General features: G+C 39.7%; 2 protein-coding genes across 5 annotated transcripts in view; one reads left to right on the top strand and one right to left on the bottom strand.

Annotated features, from left to right (window-relative positions):
* Positions 1-517: 517 nt before the first annotated feature.
* atic (5-aminoimidazole-4-carboxamide ribonucleotide formyltransferase/IMP cyclohydrolase) lies at positions 518-7,594 on the top strand. The gene is made up of 15 exons (XM_077564890.1): positions 518-698; positions 884-1,010; positions 1,345-1,488; positions 2,518-2,606; positions 2,722-2,873; positions 2,964-3,120; positions 4,683-4,808; positions 4,871-4,978; positions 5,454-5,539; positions 5,608-5,697; positions 6,447-6,572; positions 6,665-6,757; positions 6,827-7,009; positions 7,081-7,236; positions 7,303-7,594. Exons 1-15 carry the CDS (start codon positions 680-682, stop codon positions 7,420-7,422), a joined length of 1,776 nt encoding a protein of 591 aa, XP_077421016.1. The 5' UTR covers positions 518-679; the 3' UTR covers positions 7,423-7,594.
* A 1,286-nt stretch (positions 7,595-8,880) lies between these two features.
* Positions 8,881-20,457, bottom strand: part of fn1b (fibronectin 1b) — a 31,972-nt gene continuing 20,395 nt past the window's right edge. For 3 of the 4 annotated variants that reach the window (XM_077562983.1, XM_077562986.1, XM_077562987.1), the window contains 18 exons: positions 19,458-19,574; positions 18,984-19,145; positions 18,755-18,910; positions 18,102-18,218; positions 17,598-17,867; positions 17,316-17,503; positions 16,120-16,207; positions 15,528-15,707; positions 15,369-15,458; positions 15,088-15,276; positions 14,215-14,304; positions 13,619-14,043; positions 12,903-13,041; positions 11,560-11,721; positions 11,328-11,453; positions 11,131-11,237; positions 10,938-11,039; positions 8,881-9,428 (listed from right to left, as the gene is read on the bottom strand). In XM_077562983.1, the coding sequence (XP_077419109.1) occupies positions 9,351-9,428; positions 10,938-11,039; positions 11,131-11,237; positions 11,328-11,453; positions 11,560-11,721; positions 12,903-13,041; positions 13,619-14,043; positions 14,215-14,304; positions 15,088-15,276; positions 15,369-15,458; positions 15,528-15,707; positions 16,120-16,207; positions 17,316-17,503; positions 17,598-17,867; positions 18,102-18,218; positions 18,755-18,910; positions 18,984-19,145; positions 19,458-19,574 (2,786 nt within the window). In that variant the 3' untranslated portion in view covers positions 8,881-9,350. The remainder of the gene's footprint in view (positions 9,429-10,937; positions 11,040-11,130; positions 11,238-11,327; positions 11,454-11,559; positions 11,722-12,902; positions 13,042-13,618; positions 14,044-14,214; positions 14,305-15,087; positions 15,277-15,368; positions 15,459-15,527; positions 15,708-16,119; positions 16,208-17,315; positions 17,504-17,597; positions 17,868-18,101; positions 18,219-18,754; positions 18,911-18,983; positions 19,146-19,457; positions 19,575-20,457) is intronic. The other variant, XM_077562985.1, reaches the window with a different exon arrangement.

The raw sequence follows: 20,457 nt of genomic DNA, 5'->3' as shown, positions 1-20,457 counted from the left end.
AACGTATTATTTATTTAATCCTAATTGCATTTGTAATATTGCAATTACATTTATATATTCCCCAACAAATATAAGGGTGTATAACTATGTATAGTTTTCATCTTGTCTCTATTTCTGTCTTTTATCTGTCAATATAATATAATATAATATAATATAATATAATATAATATAATATAATATAATATAATATAATATAATATAATATAATATAATATAATATAATATAATATGTTCTGGATACAAAAATGTATTTTTGTTGTTGTTTGTTTGTTTTACCTTTTATTATTCTTTATATTTTACAACTAAAGCTTAATGAATACAAAGCCTTTAACATATGAAATAATTTATTGCTTTTCTCATAGTTTATCAATTCGATAGACTTGAATATGGGAGATGGGAGAAGATTGAGGGAGATTTGAAACATTTTTGTTTGTGGATGTAAAAATGGCGTCCACCACTTGGATGCGCTCGTGGAACGTCATGGGTCGTGGTGACGTCGAAGGACGGGAGGCGGGACCATAGCACTTTTGGAAGCACATGATGACTGAAGAAGCATTAGAAAGAAACATCGAAAAGCATTGGAGAGCGTTTACAAGGTCCATTCACTTTTCATTCTTCACGTTACAGTAACCATTGCTAAATTCCGCGCTAACTACGATCTGACAACTTGGCTGTGAAAATGGCTTCCTCGGAACTCGGTGAGTTTTCTTCTCATCCCAAATTGGGTGTCATTTTTCTAATGAACTTATTCCCCTAGCGATGTGTGGTTAGTGGTGCTACCTTTGCTAACATTAGCCAACGTGGTGCGTTCGGATCTCGCTCGAAATGTTAACTTCCGCGAGAGTGGGGGGGGGAAAAACAACTTTTTGTGTGTGTCGTGCAGCACTGCTGAGCGTTTCAGATAAAAGTGGACTGCTGGAGTTTGCCAAAAGGCTCGTGGACGTGGGTTTGAATCTGGTAGCATCAGGTGGGACAGCCAAAGCTCTGCGGGATGCTGGACTGACCGTCAGGTACACCATGTGGCCCGTTGAAAGCTGTTCGAGCGCTTCTTCCACATCCTTGACGCCCAACTTGTACATCAACTTCACCAAAAGACAATTCAGGGCAGTAGTGGAACAAATGTGTCTCACTAATTACAAACATTCCACTACTAGTTCCACATTTGCACTTTTCACAAGTGCACCCTAGTCATTCTACTAGTGTGCTGAATTGTCTTACTAGCAAAGATACAGAGCGTGCTAGTACATATATAGACATCAAGCTGCATATAAAGGATATCAAATACATTTTCAAACAGCTTTCCATAGTAGCATTCTCAACAGTGTTATGTGTGTTGCGTGTCAGGGATGTGTCTGCGCTGACTGGCCACCCAGAGATGCTGGGAGGCCGCGTGAAGACCCTCCATCCCGCAGTCCACGGCGGCATCCTGGCCAGAAAGACGGCGAGTGACACGGCAGATATGGACAAGCTGGGCTACAGTCTGGTCAGGTGAGAACACAACTTACGCATAACTATTTCATTATACTCATAATTTGAACACCTTCTGTGTAATGTGCACGTTTGTGCAAAGGTTAGCAACGGGAAGCACGTGTGGTTCAGTTTAGCAGCATGATAATTGGAAATGTGCTGCTCCCACAAGCTGGTCTTGTGACTCGGGTTTGTCAGGTCAAGAGGGCTCTGATGTCATCTGACTTGTTAGAAGTGAACAATGAATCTGATTAGTAGCACTGATTGGTTATTGATTTAGTCTTGATGATTGTGCATTCTTTTGAAGGTTGAGGTATTTTGTTGTCCTCACATTCATATTTATCATAACACTTAAACTTATTAAAACAAACTTTTTAAAGTATTCATTAGTTCTTCTTCTGGTGCTTGCTGTTCAGAAATGGGACACATTGGACAAAATGAAAGACAATAGGCGAAATGTGCTTGCTTCAAGCTGTCAATCACTCCCAGGAGAAGTGTACTGTACTGTAATACTGACAAATAAAACAAAAGACAAACATTTAAATATCAAAATGTTCAGGAACATTGTACCATTTCACCAACAAAAGTCTGCTAGCTTGATGCGAAATGCCATAGACGGGCTGAGGAAAATTGCCATAGCTGTTAAAGTTTCAAATAGCTTCTTTCTTCATTCACATTCAAACAGAACATTCTGCAAACGCGAATTGGACAATAATAAAACACACATCAGAATGTTCAAACACATAATTTCATCTAATGAAAGTCCGCTAGTTTAATGCTAACATATAATGTAAAACACCATAAACAGGCTAACATAAATTAGCATCAAAGTTAACAATAATTCAAAATATTAATTTAACTTTGACTTAAGCACACTTGGAGCAGCAACACAAAAAATACTCGCTGACCTCTTCCTCCTTCTCTTAATTGCTGCATTTCTTCTATTAGAGCTCAGTGCTGCTTGGTAAGTTGTGGCAAAGTGTGGTACTACACTGAAGGCAAAACAAACAATCAAAAAACAGATCAATTGTCTTCTGTGCTCACTCCAAGGGTGGTCGTGTGCAACCTGTACCCATTCATCAAAACTGTCGCCAAACCGGATGTTAAAGTGGAAGACGCTGTAGAGCAGATTGACATTGGTGAGTCGGATTTGCACATTGGGACGCTTGTATTCTAAACATCTGACAAATGTTACATTGCTTAGAAACAATTTTAAAAAATGCTAACTGTCATCCTTTTCCCTCATTCAATGAGGTGGTGTAACTTTGTTGAGGGCGGCAGCTAAGAATCACGCACGGGTCACAATTGTGTGTGACCCTGCTGATTATTCACTGGTTGCCACGGAGATGGAGAGCTCTGAAGACAAGGATACCACACTGGAAACACGAAGGACGCTGGCTCTCAAAGTAAAAAAAAACAAAAAAACTTTTCAATTTGAATACTTTTCTAAAGGGGGACTTACATTTTCCCTACGTCTTTAAAATGTTGTTCCTTAGGCTTTCACTCACACGGCCCAGTATGATGATGCTATTTCGGATTACTTCCGTGGACAGTACAGCCGGGGCGTTTCCCAGCTGCCCCTGCGTTATGGCATGAACCCGCACCAAGCCCCCGCCCAGCTCTACACGCTGCACTCGACCCTCCCCCTCAAAGGTGCCCTCTTGACTATCACCTGCACTCAATTCAAAGGGATGTTGAGGAGTATTTCTTTCTCTACCGAGATTACAAACGCTACTTCAGGGTTGGGCAAAGTATGTGTGTGACCCATCGAGCTCATCGTGAATGAGCAGATTTGTCACATCAACTTAGATACTTGTACAAAACAATTCCCACATTTATAAACGTGTAAATAATAATTCTGGGAACATATGTACAATTAAATCTACATTTATAACAAATTAATAATAAAATGCTTGATCGTCCGGGTGTGGACCTTCGCAAAGCGAGGCGTCGTTCAACGAATGCTTAACATCATATGGTTAATCTCTGCTAAAGCAATTACTATCTCCTTATTTGGAAATCCGACTGATAAGTATTGGCACAAACAATCGAGTTGGTGCACTACGTGTATTTATCGTAAGTTTTTGAGTTTTTTTTTTCTTCAAATTTGCCATTTTATAAATTTGCGAGTTTTTTTTCTCTGAATATTGCCCCCGCCCTCTAAAAAATATATATTTATACGTGGCCTTAATGCACCATCGTAATTTTCTATATAAATAATGAATAAATAAAAAATTGCAATATAATAAACAATTCTACATTTACCAAATTATTTATTTTACAAACTAACTGTTAAAAACAATGTAAATACAATATAATTATTAATAAAATACAGTGTACATTAATTCTACACGACAAATCAAAAGTTTGTACGATTTCTCATTCAATGGCATAAGAAAGTCTGTCCAAATTTTTGATTTGATAGTTTTTATTTTGTTATTTTATTGTAACAAGTAGAATAGAGTAGTACTAGTAGTATTGTTTCGTCTTATATATATTAATCTAATAAAAAAATAAAAAAGCTTTTAAATGTATTTTAATGAATTGATTAATTTATTGTAAATAAAATAAGCCGGAAGATAAACCATTTTGCTTTCTGCATAGATTTAACATTTTATATACAGTACCTGGCTAAGTGTATAAAATTGGCTAATTTACTTATTGTAAATATTAAAATAAACCATTTTAAAAAATGTCAATACATTTGATTTTTTATTAATAAATAATTGTTATTAATAATAACAAAACAAAGCAATAGTAAAATTTAACAAATCATTTGCGTTTTCTTATTGTATTTAATAATAAAATGTAAAATATATTTGTGAAATTGTATTTAATATATAATACAAAATGATATACTGTTTTGTAAAATTCTTTATAACTCTTTAGTAAACTTTTTTTTATTTGAAAAATGATCAGATTCATTATACGTATATAAGTAAATTATAAACCATTAAAAGGAATAATTTTAATATTACAATGAATTTATCTTGCATAAACATCTATTTTGGAATGGCTTTTTTTTTCAAACATTTATAAGTGTGTTTGTGGGAATTTTTGTCCATTATTAGGGTAAAGAATTATAATTTGCTGTGGCCTGAAAGCAACCTTCGCCCCAATATTCCAAATATTTTCATTACATGTTATATCTTCCGAAAGAAGCTAAAAATGAGCCCTTTATATTCCATTGGTTTGATTATTATTTTTTTTTTCAGTGGTCAACGGTTCCCCTGGCTTCATCAACTTGTGTGACGCCCTGAACGCTTGGCAGCTCGTCCGCGAACTGAGGGCCGCCCTCGGCGTGGCCGCTGCCGCGTCTTTCAAGCACGTCAGCCCGGCCGGTAAGATGGAGAAAAGTTTTGAATGTGACGAAACCGCAATAATTCATCTTTTTTGACTGAAGGAGCTGCAGTCGGTGTTCCTCTGACTGAGGAGGAGGCCAAAGTGTGCATGGTGCACGACATGTTGAAGGATCTCAGCCCGCTGGCCGCCGCGTACGCCAGGGCGAGAGGTTAGAACAACAACTACCACTTCACATAAGTGACTCCAACACTCACATTTTTGAGGTACTTCATGCAGGTGTAGTATCAAAGTCAAAATGGAACGAATTGACAAGCAAGCAAGCAAGTAAGTTTATTTTGGTCTCATCAGACCACAAGATCTGGTTCCAGTAATACAGCCTTGCAGACCAATATGATGCCGTGTGCGGCGTGTGATACGAGCGCTGACAGGCTGAGCCCGTGAGCAATGACATAAAAAAATGGAACATTCCTGCTCACCATTCACACCATAGACCTCGTAATTCACATGACGCCGGGTCGGGAAAATGGCGAACTGGGCACGATTTAGACAGTTTAACATTGTAGCAATGGGAGCATGCTCCCATTGCTACAAGTATCTACCAACAGATAAGGTGCTCACGTTTGTGAGATACTCTAGATATGTTAATCAGTCCGTCATGCACACGTCATATTTGTCTTTGTCAGGTTCTGACCGGATGTCTTCTTTTGGAGACTTCATTGCCGTTTCCGACGTGTGTGACGTTCCCACTGCCAAAATTATATCAAGAGAGGTAAAAACCACACGCTCACCCTCCAGTTGTTGAAATATTGAAATGTTGTGCGTATGCGTCGCTTACAGGTGTCTGATGGGATCATTGCGCCAGGTTATGATGAAGAAGCACTCAGGATCTTGTCAAAAAAGAAAAATGGAAACTACTGCGTGCTTCAGGTGCCAATTTTGTTCTTTTTCTTCAGCTATTTTGCTTTTAAATTGATGCATGCTTCAGAAGTTTAACTCATTCACTCCCGGCCATTTTCACTGAAGCAACCCCCTTCGCTCTCGACTGATTTTGCATGGCCCACAGAATATTGTGTTCTATTGCTATAAAAACATACCAAACATACCAAAAGAAAGATAAGAGTCTACTAAAAAAATAAAATATTTGTATCCGTTTCCGTTTTGCAGCAATTAGCATTAGAACATTGCTAAGTTTCATCAATATTCACATTCCTGGTGGAAACACTTGACAAAAAGAGCTTGTTGCAACATGACCCTGGCTGATCTCTTATACTCTGCTGCCACCTGCTGGCCGTTTTTTGTAATAACTACCATTGCTTTAAGCCATGTCAGAAGCTGCATCAAAGCCTTCTGAATGCTCTTGCATAAAAACGTGTAAATACGTTTTTAAGAGTGAGGGACAAAGAATTAAAAAAAAAAAGCGTTTACACATTTTTGGGTTACAAACATCGGACAAACAATTGTGCAATTGCTTCATTTTGCTATGCCAAATGCAGATTTGTACAGGGGCACCTACAGGAAGGAAAAATGCAACAAAATATTTGTTCCCCACATTGTTGACCATATTTAGCTACAGAGGACTTTGACACAGATCTTTAGAGCTGACAAGTGTACCTAATGATGTGGCCAGCGCTTGCTGTTGATTATATATTTTTTGCCCTTGTCCGTCCTGGCTGAAGATGGACCCCAACTATGAGCCTGATGACACCGAGGTGCGAGTGTTGTTTGGCCTCTACCTCAAACAAAAAAGGAATGTCGCACTCATCAATCAGGAATTCTTCAGCAACGTCGTGTCCAAGGGCTCGGTGCGTCCATGTTTCGGTCTCCTACTCCCTCTAGAGTTTACGTTGACTTTTATTTAACTTGATTCCCGCTTTGACCCAATTGCGTTCATCAGCTGTCTGAGGCGGCCGTGCGAGACCTCACTGTGGCCACCATCGCCGTCAAGTACACTCAGTCCAACTCGGTGTGCTACGCCAAAGACGGACAGGTAAGTCGCGGACGGGGAAAAAACAAACCGACAATTGAGCCCAATCTAACGGAGGCGTTTAATGAGCAGGTGATCGGGATCGGCGCGGGGCAGCAGTCTCGCATCCACTGCACCAGACTGGCGGGCGACAAAGCCGACAACTGGTGGCTCAGGCACCATCCTCGCGTGCTGGGCATGAAGTTCCGAAGTGGCGTCAAGCGAGCCGAGATGGCAAACGCCATCGACCAGTATGTCAGTGACACCATTGGAGAGGTAGGCTTGAACTAAATTAACATCGTACAGTTTGTTACACAGCTCAGCACTACTGATTCCGATTTCATCAGGGTCCAGATTTGGCCGTTTGGAAATCAATGTACGAGGAAGTTCCCGAGCTTCTGTCGGAGGCTGAAAAGAAGAACTGGATCAGCTCCCTGCAGGCGGTGGCCGTCAGCTCTGATGCCTTCTTCCCCTTCCGAGATAACATCGATCGGGCCAAACGGGTAAAATACACGTGACGATGGATTCTTTCATCCACGGTCCGCACATTCACTGCCGTGTCGTTGCAGAGCGGCGTCGAGTACATCGCAGCCCCGTCTGGTTCCGCTGCAGACCAGGTTGTGATCAACGCCTGCAACGAGCAGGGCATCACTCTGGTGCACACCAACCGACGACTCTTCCACCATTGAGCGCTCGAGTCAACTGCATTCAAGAGGCACCTTTTGTCTGTTACTCAAGAGATTGGAAACATTCCACCTTGTTGCTTCGCTTGTGGTTTTCAACACTTAAAATGCATTTTTGGCTTGTGAAACAAAGAGAAGTTCAAGCGGTGATTCAATGTGTAATAAACCATTGAGATCATTCAAGTGTTTGTCATTTTTCACAAAATTTGTTGAATATAGTTGTGGGGCGTGACAAAATATTATTTGCGGTTTGGTAGTCTTTTGGAGGGGAAAAAAACTGTACCTGTCTGTTATTTGCTATTTTTCTGTTTTTGCACTCAAACCCTGCAACGTATTACCCCAGGATTACACCGCATGCGTGTATGTTGCGTCTCCGCTCCGCTGTGTCTTGACTGAGTGCTCGGGACACGTCAATTTTATAGACAAAACTCACCGCTGCGCAACGCTGCGGTACGGTAGGTCCGTCGCGGGCAACTTCCCGCAGTGTCTCGCGTGATCACGCGCGATAATGTGGCATTAAAAACGATAAACACACTTTTGTCTGTGGTCAACAGAAAAACAGAAATAGAGGTGGACTGTAATCTTCTATTAAACCTCCTTTGATTTAACCTTTTTTTCCCTGCCTTTTTTTTTTTTACCCTTATAAAAAGGATGTGCCCTGTCATATATTATTTTGTGGCTTTCGACTTCCAATATAAACCTCTCCTCGTCCATGTTCGCTGGTGTTAAAACCGTGAATAAGTATATATATAATAAATACATAAATAAATACTGCTTTGGCGCCCATCTTCATACCAAGCAATTAATGAAGTAAGTGGAGGAGCTTTTTTCAGCCTTCTCATACAATTAAAGTACTTTGCTGCTATCTTGTGGCTTCTAAAGACAATTACAAACCTTTGGCTGTATTTGTAATACAGTACAGTAATCTCATTTTGTTTTCTGTACCTATTTTCTCCTCTTTTCTTTTTAGGAAACATGATACAGTGGTGCCTTGAGTGGAAAAAAAAAAGGCTTCAAGCTGAATATTGCTACTTCAAGTTGGACTTCTTTGATGTTAATGCAACACCAATTGGCCTTAAAGGGCAAACAATACCATCGACCATTGGGGTGGTAGTGATGGGGAAATGAAGCTCCATCACTTCATATCAATTATGATATATAGTTTTTCTCCTCTAGATGGTGCTCTTGGTAAAAAAAAGAAGTATTTTTTGTTGTTGAGGGTGTTGTTTTTTTCCTGCCCCATTGGCACCACTGTATTCCACATACATGCTTTTAAGATATTTTTTTATGTTGTCGCCTCATAGAATGATTCTCAGTGAATGTGTTGTTTTGTGCTAATCTGAAAACCACCAGTTTCTGGTGTAAAAAAAATAAAATGTTTTCATCTAATTTGTAAAAACACAAGTAAGACAAGCTTTTTAACTCCAATGCAGAAATGAAACAATGAAGTGAGGACACATTACCTTGCTGTGATTTTGGAACTTTCCAACTTTATTACAATAAGAGACTTTTTTTCTGTCAAGTAGAAACAACTTTGGCATGGACAATAAGATACAAAAATAGAACAGATACAATTCCACTCGCATTTACACACAGAAATTAAAGGGATAAATTAGTAAGAGACAGTGTGACCCTTCTCGCCAGCAGTAACGGAATGCCTTGAAAGAGAACATAGCTCGACAAAACTACGTTTGTTTCAAGAGTTACAAACATACTATAATGGCTTTCCCCAAAACAGAGCCAAGTTAGAGACGGTCATGATTGAAGAGATCGTGTTGATCAGGCGGAAGTGCAGTTTTAACATCTTTGGATGAGCATGTGTCAGAGAAGGATTAGGCGGTTGGTTCCTCGGCAGACGACACGACATCTCGGTTCAGGCAGTGCAGTAATCGGACAGTGAGGGAGCGAAGCGGGTTCGTCTGACGGGCGGCTTCTCACTCACGAGGATCCGGGACCGCCAGCGCGTCTGCCAGAAGGCCGGGTCGGAGACACTCGATGGGACAGTGAATGTTCTGGAAGGAGACGGAAATGCTGGACGAAATTGTAACAAGGAACTCGAGGACATCGACTCCCTCACTACTTCATTAGGGACACCAGCAAGACAATCTAAGGACTTGTTTGAACAATTCTAGTCTTACTAGTAAGTGTAAAAATAGTTGGAAGTTACAAAGTAACTTTGTTCTTTCAACTTTTTTGCAGGGATTATTAGAAACTTTTCTTTCTTCTTTTTCTTGTATGTAAAACAATTCCTTGTTTGTAGGATATAAAATACGACATGCAGTTGCTTATTTCCTCGTGTTTCATTGTAAGAAGCTATTGACTGAAATAAATGGAAAAAAGTACACATAATTAATTACTATACTTAAGTAGATTTTTCAGGTATCTGTACTTGAGTGTTTATTTTTCTGAAAACTTTTTACTTTTACTTCATACATTTTAACTATTACTATTATATTACAAAATGTACTAGTTAACTTATATAATGTTACCACCAGTAATACTAAACTATTTGACATTGTGCACTATTTACAATTTAAAAGTATTCTAGTTTTATATACTTTTATAATGCCATTAGTAACACTTTTTACATAAAGTTACTGTAGATATTTTTTATGTCACCAGCATTACTAGCACACAGATGACATTTCTGCACACTAGTAGGACAACTACATGTTATTACTAGGGCAAAATTGTGAACTAGTTGACATCTATGTGATACTGGTACTACTAGTGACATTATAAAGGTTGACTTGTATAAGTTTATGCCAGTAAGGCTAGTAGCATGCAGATGTCAATTAGTGCAGTTACAAAAGTTAACTAGCACCAAGAGTGTTACTAGTACTACTAGTTAAAGTTAACTAGTATAATTTTACAATACAATATTGCTACAAGTGCAATAAAAAAGTTAACAAGTATAATTTTAGAATGCCATATTGCTACTAGTACAAGTAGTGACATTACAAAAATCAACTAGTATAATTATACAACATCAATATTGGTACTAGTATCACACAATTGTACAGTTGGCATTTTAAAATCATACTAATAAACTTCAATAATGTCACTAGTAGTACTAGTACTACTAGTATTACTATTGCCATAAATGTTAAAATTATACTAATTAACTTTATTAATGTCACTATTAGTACGAGTTGCATGTATTTGCCAAGTAGTGCACAGGTTAGTAACTCACTAGCAGCTCAGTTTTCCTACTAGTGTGCAGAAATGTCATTAGTAGTGGAAAAAACAGTAATGCTAGTAGGATGTTTTTTTTTTTCATGTGTCATGCATTAGTAGCCTCCTAGACCTTACTAGTAGCAGCAAGTAGTTTTGTCTCAGTAGTAACATGTAGTTGTCCTACTAATGCAGGAACATCATACAGCAATATAAAAAAAATGTAACTGGTAAGACATTCTGCTAGTGTGCTGAATTGTTTTAATAGTGAGGACAAAGCGTACTAGTACATGGAGCTCAAGCTGGATGGCAAGAAAATCAAATAAATACCGAAAGGTATTGCTTACCTGTTTGCGTATCGTATCGGCTCCATATCGAACCGGGTGCAGCACGCTGGCGTCGGTGTCAGTATCGGAGGCCGGTCTGCGGCAGTTCTCGCATCGCCAGCCCTGCTCAAAGAAAACACGCACACAATCCTACGTGAGTGTTGCACACGCGTGACCCGTCCCGCCCTCCTAAACAAAGTACGCCGCTCGATACCTGCTGCCCGCCGTAGCACGTGCAGGTGCAGATGGCGCCCAGGTACTCTTTCTGCCACTGGTTGCCCACCTGGAAAGTTTTCCCTTCATCGTAGCACACTGACTCATCTGCAAACAAATATTCACGCTCAGATGCAATATTTGGTATTATTTACAGCTTGCGCGAGCAATCCGAGAAGCACAAATTGAAATCCTCACGTGGTTCACACTTGAACTCTCCTTTGCCGTTGCCCAGGCAGGTGCAGCTCATCAAGTGATTGTTCTCCGCCTGGCGGTCCCACTTGTCTCCGACGCGGTAGTTTTGCCCGTTGTCATGGCACCACTCTAATGGACGACATCAGAAAAGAAGCAAGTGGAATTCCAAATTCTAAAAGATTCACTGCAGGTTGTGGAAATTGAGCTTCAGGGTGAACTGATATGATGTGCATACTGGAGGAGTCACATCTGAAGTGGCCCCTTCCCAGGCCCAGACATGTGCACCACAGCTTGAAACCCGTCTCGGACATGCGTTCCCACTGAGCGCCCACATCGTGGTAGGTTGCGGTGAACGTGTCGTAGCAGGCGTCGTCTGTGGGAGGTACTCCCTCTGTGACTGGCGGGAAGCAAGATGACAAAGTCACGTTCGAGAGCCCAAACTAATGCTGGAAGACATGACTGAGAATAGTCGGCCATTTTGACATGTGCTTTATAAAGTAAAGTAAAGACAGAATTAAATAGAATGTAAAGAATTAAACTGCTTTTGACATAGTTTTGCTTTACTTTGATGCTGCTCCACCTTCAAGCAGTACATTACAGACATATGGATATAAAAAGGACACGGTTAAAACTTTTCCGTAAGCTGCGGTAATATTAGTCGATCTTTGCTGGAGATAAAGAATTCATGCCTATGAGTGTTGTTATAATTTGGAAAAGAAACTACAGATTTTTGATTAATCAAAAAGAATATAGCATGCATCAAATATTTTTTAATTACTCCCTCTCCCCCAATTGGTGCGGGCTGGCCAGGTCCCTATTCCTCGCAAACAAGATCAACTGTAAATTTATTGTGAAAGAAGAAAAAAATCCATTTATATATCCCAATGTAGATTTTTCTTTAAAACTGCATGAAATTAATGGCAGTTTTCTATGATATTTTTTACAATTTGCTCATAAAATATATATTTTGTATATAACAAACAATAGAATAAACTACAAATAAATATATAAATACAATTAAACACAAATATCCTGTGGCAGAAAAATGTATTTAATTGATTAATTTACAAGGACTCTAATCCTTGTCATATAAATATTTGTTACCATTGCCAGTAGTTGAATGTGTGTCATATTTAATACATTTATGTTTGATTGCAGTTTATAATATAATTATAATTTATATTTATCGTCCGCACCCTAGTTATAAAGTCTGTCACAATGTGTTGCTGCACCGTTTGTGTTCAAATATCAGTTGCTTAAAAAATTTAGTGATGCTAGCCATTAGCGCATCTCTGGCATTTTGCATCGTTTGCTAGCAATCAGCTAAACAGACATTTAATTAAGTGGTTGTTTTCAATAGACGTATCTCTGAAAACTCACAAGTCGGGTCACTCGTATCTCAAGGCACATCTCAACTAGCGCACAGTTTTGCCTCAGAGGTAACATGTACTTGTCCTACTAGTGTAATATGCCAAAGTTGCTCAACTAGTGATGTAAAAAAAACAACAACCTTGTACTAGTATATGAAGAAATGCACAAACAGCTTAAGGAGCGTGTTGAACGTCGTTTGTGACTCACTTGTGTTTCCAGCGGTGACGAGCTGCTCGAGGACCTTGTGTTTGAGCGCTCCCTTCAGAGCCTCCACCATCACGTTGTAGTCGGACCCAGGTGTCAGGCCAATCAGCGTGGCGGTGGTGGCTGTGCCTGGCAGCCGCACCTGGACAAATTGAATTGCAACATTGTGTTGAAATTAATTTAGGAATTCATGGGCCATGGACTGACAATTCAGTGCACTAGTAACATGACTGTGTGTTTTTTTTTCATTACTAGTACCACTTTTGGCTTACTAGCTAGAATAAATGTACATGAGTTATCCCATATTTACTCTCATAGTATTGCAAAGCGTTTATGTCAAGCATTTATTCAGCGGTATGACCTTGTTTTGAATCATGTGAGTTGGAATTATCTATGAAGAGAGCAAAGCTTCATGGGATGCTCCTGCAACTGTGCCTTATCACAAGATAGCGGCTGAAACATTTTGCGAATGAATTGTTGCAACCTTCTGCGCTAAAGAAAGACACGTCTGTATTATTATCTGTATAATGACTTATATCGCCGTGTGTTTCCCCTTCCCTTTAGAGCAGCAACCGCTATGTAATTATTGAATAACCCAATAAAAAGAGGAGACCGGGTGAAATGTGTCCAGAGCGGATAGGAGATTGTAACTGAGCACATCTCTGTCCAGTTCTCCTCGCGAGCAAAAATTATTTAAAATCTCGTCTTCCCATTCTTACCTGGAACATTTTCTCATCCAACTGTGTTACTGGATTGCAGGAGACCAAATACGCGTTGCTCTGACTGTACGGATTCCAGGAAATGGCCGTCCTTGTTTGAGCCTCCAGCGGAAGTCCTGTCTCGTTGGCAAATACGGCGCCAAAGGGCACATTGAGCTTGACGTAAGGCTTGCGCCTGCCATTAGCGTCCGGGAGGGGCACGAAGACCAGGGGTTCTTGAACCTGCCCGTACGGGGTCTGCGGGGTGGGTTGGTTGTTGTTGTACTCGGTATACTCCACATGCTGGCTCTGACCACCGAGACCGTCCTGGCCATTGTTGCCTACGAGCTGAACTCTGTTGTCCAAGTCCGTTTCAGGCACGTCCAGCTTATCAGTGACACCTCCTGGGTGGTGGGGTAGCGGTATAGGGAGCACGGAGTCTGGTTCTGGGAGAGGGAGATCAAGTTATGACCAGTGATTCTCAAAGTTGGCTCATTGAACTTTTCTTTAATCTAGAACAGTACATTTGGTAAGTAGAGTTCAGTTCTATTTAATGTTGTATTCTCCTATTAGTACAGTAATGAAAATTTTAAAGTTAAAAGTGTTGAAACACTCACGAGTCCTGATTCTGCCCACAAGCGGAGTGCTTCTCTGTGTGTTCTGGATGGCAACAATCTTGATGATATACTCTGTGGCTGGTTTCAAGCCTGATCATAGATGTTGAGGATGACATATTCAGTGTTGAGATTTTTGGGGTTAGAAAATATCCATTCTTTTTTTGTTTCGTTTTCAACTCTTCAAATTAGCACAATAATATATATTTTTAAATACATTCTCAGTACTATCACCGCTAAACAAAACAACATACAATAAAAATAGTTTACAGTAATATTGATACATTTAAAGAGCTGAAGTTGTAAATGACAAAATCAGACAAAATCCTCAACCTTGTAAAGTTTCATAACATTTGGATCAACACAGCTATAATTGTAATTAAAAAAAAGAAAGAAAAAAAGTGGGTTAAAGCGGAAGTCAGCAACCCCCCCCAAAAAAATTAAACAAATCTTGACAATAATATGGTCTATCCAGCCCTACTTTGGTTAATATTGCGTTAGTGGAATATGAGTTAAGCGGCAAAATCCAGCAGTTTTTATCAATATCAGAGGGCGGCCATTTTGCCACTTGCTGTCGAGTGAAAATGACCTCCAAGTTGCTCAGGTCTCAGCTAACAACCAATCACAGCTCAGCTTCAGAAAACAGGTGAGCTGTGATCGGTCGCTGCCTGAGCCCTGAGTAACTGTGATGTCATCTTCAGTCGACACCAAGTGGCAAAATGGCCGTCCTCTGATATTAGTTAAAAATGGGTGGATTTTGCTGCATAACTCATATTCCACACATGTAATATTAATCAGAATGTCATGTTTAGACAAGTGAGGTCACATATGACATATTATTGTCAAGAAATGTTTAGGGTTGTCGCGAAAACATACCAGATATAGTGGCATAGTTCTGTCCAGCGTGGGGGCGTGGCTTCAGCTCCTGTGGAGTCGCTCTGGGCTCGGCGTAGGTGATGTGGTAGCCCGTGATGGGTGTGGCTGGAGGTTGCCAGGTGAATGAGATGTAAGTGGGGGTCAATGACGTCACCTGCAGGTTTGTGGGAGCTTGGACGACCGGTTTAGCTACAGAGAAAAATATCAGAATTAGATTGTTGACATAAATAATAAGTGCAGCAGTGCATATGAACACACACACAGACTGACAGACAGAGTACCTGTTTGAACAGTAAGTGTAACTGGGCTACTCCTTGTATTGCCGTTCAGAGTGTACAGGTTAACGGAATATGTAGTGCCTGGCTTCAGACCTTCAAAAACACAAAAACGCACAGTGAGAAAACATATGACTTCCTATGAAATCTTTTTTTGTGGTCTACCTGTGACGGTGAAAGTGTATATGTCTGCTGGGATGGTCTTGGTGACTGTTGGACGTGAGCTTCCCTGGGGCGTGGCTTCAATGAGGAAACCAGTAATGGTTTCCACCTTAGCTCGCCAGTTCAGGGTGAAAGAGTCGTCCTTCACCTCCATGAGACGCACACGCCGAGGCGGACTTACATCTGCATGGGAAAGGAAGAGCTTGTTGGATTATTTATGAACCACTTTTGTGCGGACGCTAATTGGTCAGTAAATTTCACGTGGTTCAAGTATTTTTGTCTTAAACCCCATTGACTCATTCACTGCCATTGCCGGCTATAAACGCAAAAAAATCATTTGAACTATTTCTATTAGTTTAAATTTTTTTCCACTTTTGTTAACAAGAGTATGAAAACCTAGAATTTTTTTTACTGTACATTTAAAACAGATATGAAATTTGTGATTCATCGCGAGTTAACTAGTGAAGTCATATGATTAATTACGATTAAAAACTTTAATTGCCTGACGCCCCAAATTTTTTATATATATATTTTTTATTCATTCACTGAATGAGTTAATAATAATAATTTTCTTAAAAACCAGTAGTCAGATTACCTTCCAGCGTGGTTGCCTCTCCCTCCAGTGGTCTGCTGGTAACAGAGTTCTTCAGCGCATAGACATGGATCTGGTATTTGGTTGCTACCTGTGGTACAAATTCAGACATTATGTATTTACTGGCAGCAGTGGTATTAAGTAAGGTAGCTTTATCAAGTGTCTTTACATTACTTGAATATAGATTTTCTGACAGGTTTTTATTGTTACTCCCTATATTTGAAAACAGACATTTCTACTTTTTCGACTCCTTAATTTGTTAAAATAGGCTTTTACTTTCCCAACCTCAGTGGACCATACCACGACATATACATAAATATAGAATTTTAACCATGGTTGAGAGTGTGATAGATTGGTTGAACGGGAAACAGGGAGTAATAACGTCGAAAAGCAAGATATTCCACCATGGCCTTTAAAAAAATTGTTGTGTTTTATGCCAGCCTAAAAACCACCAGCTGCTGGCGTCCACAAAATCTCAGTCTAATCTGGACAAAAAAACAAACAAAAAACAACACAAAGTATGTTTTTTTTTTGTTTCTCATTGGAGAATTTAGCTTTTTTAGTTTAGTTTTTTACTCAGATCAGACAATTAGGAAAGCTACAGGAACAAGTGTTGTTAGCATAAAAGTCAAGCCAACGCTAGCTAGCTATGTTGTTAAATAAACAACATATGGCATGTAACATTATTTTCTTACTTCTAAGTACAGTAATGTTATTCAATTATTTTTACTTCTATTCATTATTATCTACAAACATTTAGCTAATTTTGCTTTTTTGTTAGTCAGTTTATGATGTTACGAAAGCTATGGAAACATGTTGATACTGGATAGCATAAAAGTCAAGCCAACGCTAGCTAGCTCTTTGTTTAAATACACAACATATAGGAAATATCAAGCCAAGTTGCTAATACCTAACAACCTGCGACCTGAAATGGGTTTTTTTCTCAATATAGAAGGAAATAAAAGAGAGAAACAATGAAATAGGTATTAGATGGGTAAATATTTGATAGTAAAAGAACATTTTTACTTTCCGAGTCTGTACTTTTACTTACAGGAGTTTAATCAGTGCTTCTACTTTTATCAGAGTATTTTTATTTTATTTTTTTACACAAACATGTATACTTCTACTTAAGTTGTAAATGTGAGTACTTTGCCAATTTTGACTGGCAGCCAAAGTTTATATAACAACCAAATTTTTACCATGAGCCCAGGTATGACCACACGTGTTGTGTCAGGAGCAACATTGAGTTCCTTGGCGGGGCTGTTGATGTTCTCAGGGTTGACGACCACACGGTGACCCGTCAGTCGTGCGTTGGGTGCCTGCCACGACACGACAAAGGAAGTCGGCCTCACCTCTGAGATGACCAGGTTGGTCGGAGCGGGGATGACTGTGAAGGATGAAAACATGGAAGCAAACGCATGAGGAATTTGGGTCCTCTTCACTATTAAGTTAAGAGAGTGTATCAGGTAAGTGTTGTCTACCTGTGGATTGTGTTCCCACCAATGGTGTGCTGGGTGTGTGGCCATGAAGGGCAATGACTTTGACAGTGTACTCCGTGCCTGCCCGAAGGCCTTTTATGGCCACACTGTCCTGGTCACCTCTGGGTGACGGACGCAGCTGCCTCTCGCCATCTTCGGGGCTGGAGTAGAGGACGCGGTATGATGTCACGGCGCCCTCTGGACTGTCCCAAGCGATGCGCATGGAGTTGGCGTCAATGTCAGAGAAGGTGAGGTCCTTTGGACGATCCATTGCTGCGGGGAACGGGTGAAAAAGAAGGTGAGGCCAAGAAAAATAAGCTATGTGGAAGTTTATTGAGGAGCTTTAATTTGACAATAATAGTGCTTCAGATCATAAATGGGTAAAGCAGAAAGAACGATGGAATGTCTGCTCAAGCAAGTTTGAGTCATCCAACCTATAACAACCATGACAGAAGCTTTTGATCTGGTTTAATCCTTTCAGTTTTCATCACTAAGAATCAAGCAGACCTGTGACGGCATTCCCCACAACTGCAGAGGACGGCTGGCCATCAGTGCCCAGGGCAGAGATGCTCACAACGTACTCAACGGTTGGCATCAGGCCTGTGAGGGTCATCTCAGTTTGAGCTGTAAAGCACAAGGAGCATGGCATGTTTGAAAAAGCTAACATTACATTTATATATAGCCGTAGATGGACCCTAATATTAGGATAGCAATTTATCTGCAGCTATTGGAAATGAAAGAAAAGATGAACATCTGTTGGACCAGAGGGAAGGTCTGGCTAGTTGGACTCCCTCTAGTGGTAAATAAAAGAATCATTGCCTAAGCAGAGTTCAGTTGTACAGTAATGTAACATGTATTTAGATACTTTGTTAATTTAACGTTAAGATATTATAAAATTACTATATATTATAAAATAAAAATTCTGTTAAAATTTGGCCTAACATAAACCCGGCTGGTTTCATTAATTGACTCTATTTAGCGGGGGACCAAATAGACTCAGTTTTAGAGTAGGCTAATATTTACCACTTGGAAGAGAGTAAAATAAAGAATTGGGGGGGGGGGGGGGTCACTCAAGGGTTGAGGAATGAACTCACAACCTTCAGCTTGGATGTGTCCCAAGACTTTCATCCATGCAAATTATGAAATATAATGGCTCTTACCAGGCAACACATCCCTTGAGTATGATGGTCCTAGTCCATTTTTAGGTGCACCGGTGACTCTATAGCCTGTGATGGGCCCCCGAGCAGGGGACCAGCGTACTGTGATTGTATTGTCGCTCACATCAGTCACATCCATGTTAGCAGGTGGCTCAATATCTAAAGAACAAATGGAATTTCAAACTCTCATCGTTAAGTGTAAAATATTTTTTTCCCCTTCAGTTTCCTTTACCAGTCTTATGTGTGATGTAGACTGGAGTGTTGGAGGCGGGATTATCGCCTCTTCCAGTAACAGCATAAACCGTAATGGTGTAGTCGCTACCCGGCTGCAGATCAGTGATGGTGGCTGTGGTCTGAGTGCCTGGGATGGTGAACTCTTGAGGAGAACCCCCGCCTGGAAATCGACAGAAGAAGCCACTGTTAAAAGGGATGAAGTGGAAAACTTTTCATGGGAATTAAATGGGAATAAATCAGGAATATAATAAATTAGACATGCGCTCTTAATAAGTAATTTAAATATAAATTCACATAACTTCTATGGAAACTTTTCAATTTAGAATATTTCCAAATTTCCCATTTACAATTTACCTGATTTTTCCCGCTCAGAAATGTACTGGATTTTATTTTTTATTTTTTTACTGTTGATCCCTAAAATTGGAGTAATATTTACTGGGGAAAAAAATAATGATTGTAGAAGAAAGCAGACCTGTGCCTTTATAAGTGATCCGGTATTGATTGACGGCCACAGAGGGAGCATCCCAGCGAATGGTGATGCTTGTGGGCGAGGACGACACAACTTCCAGGTCAGTGGGAGCGTCAGAGACTAGAGATGGCGAGAAAATTCATAGTTTCAAGTGCTTACAAGACAAAAGATCCTCACAGCCTTTACGAAACAGGCATAAACTTGATAGTACACACAAAGACACGTGGAAGCTGATCTAATGCAGGGGTCGCCAAGCTTTCCTGTCAAAAGAGCCATTTTAGGCCACATAATTTACAAAAAAATGTGTCTGGAGCTGCAAAACATTTGAACATTGTCATGAAGGAAACAGTGTGTTTGTGTTAGTCTAATGCACTGGTTCTCAACCAGGGTCCTCCAGTACCCCTATCCAGCCTATTTTCCATGTCTCCCTCAGCCAACACAGCTGAGGATGGTTAGCAGGCTTCATGTAGAGCTTGCTGATTAGCTGGTCGTTTGAAACACCCGTGTTGGTTGTGGGAGACATGGAAAAGGGGTACTCGAGGAACACGGTTGAGAACCACAGGCCTAATGTGCTGAGGCCCAAAGAGCTAATTAGAGCTGCACCATAACAGAAAAATATACACCATCCAATATGTAGAGATGAATTTTTTCTACCTTTCTTTCTCACGTTTTTTTTTTTTATTTATTTTTTATTTTTATATACCGGTATATTTAAAAATTTAAAAATTTAAAATGAATGCTTCATTTTTCATAAATTTTTAGCTTAATACAGTTCTGTAAATATATGACATTTTTGGGCAATTTTATGGACTTATGGTAATTTTCTGCTATCAATTTCTGACCATTTTGGCAATTTTGTGGACATTTTATAATAATTTTCAATATTTCTTCTTTTGTTTTTGGACATTTTATGGTTAATTTTGGAATATTTTATTTCCTGACTTTAAAAAAAAATCTGTATTCTTCTTATTTATTTATTATTTATGGTAATTACCTACTTTTC

Source organism: Vanacampus margaritifer, chromosome 4 (assembly GCF_051991255.1).
Source record: "Vanacampus margaritifer isolate UIUO_Vmar chromosome 4, RoL_Vmar_1.0, whole genome shotgun sequence".
In the NCBI taxonomy this organism is placed as follows: domain Eukaryota; kingdom Metazoa; phylum Chordata; class Actinopteri; order Syngnathiformes; family Syngnathidae; genus Vanacampus; species Vanacampus margaritifer.
The sequence above is the reverse complement of the archived record's forward strand: the minus strand, read 5'-3'. Positions and strand labels throughout refer to the sequence as shown.

Excerpts from the sequence above, each read along its gene's own strand:
- atic (XM_077564890.1), top strand. Across the intron at positions 5,540-5,607 it reads CCAAAATTATATCAAGAGAG|GTGTCTGATGGGATCATTGC; the intron begins GTAAAAACCACA and ends CGTCGCTTACAG. Across the intron at positions 7,237-7,302 it reads ACATCGATCGGGCCAAACGG|AGCGGCGTCGAGTACATCGC; the intron begins GTAAAATACACG and ends GTGTCGTTGCAG.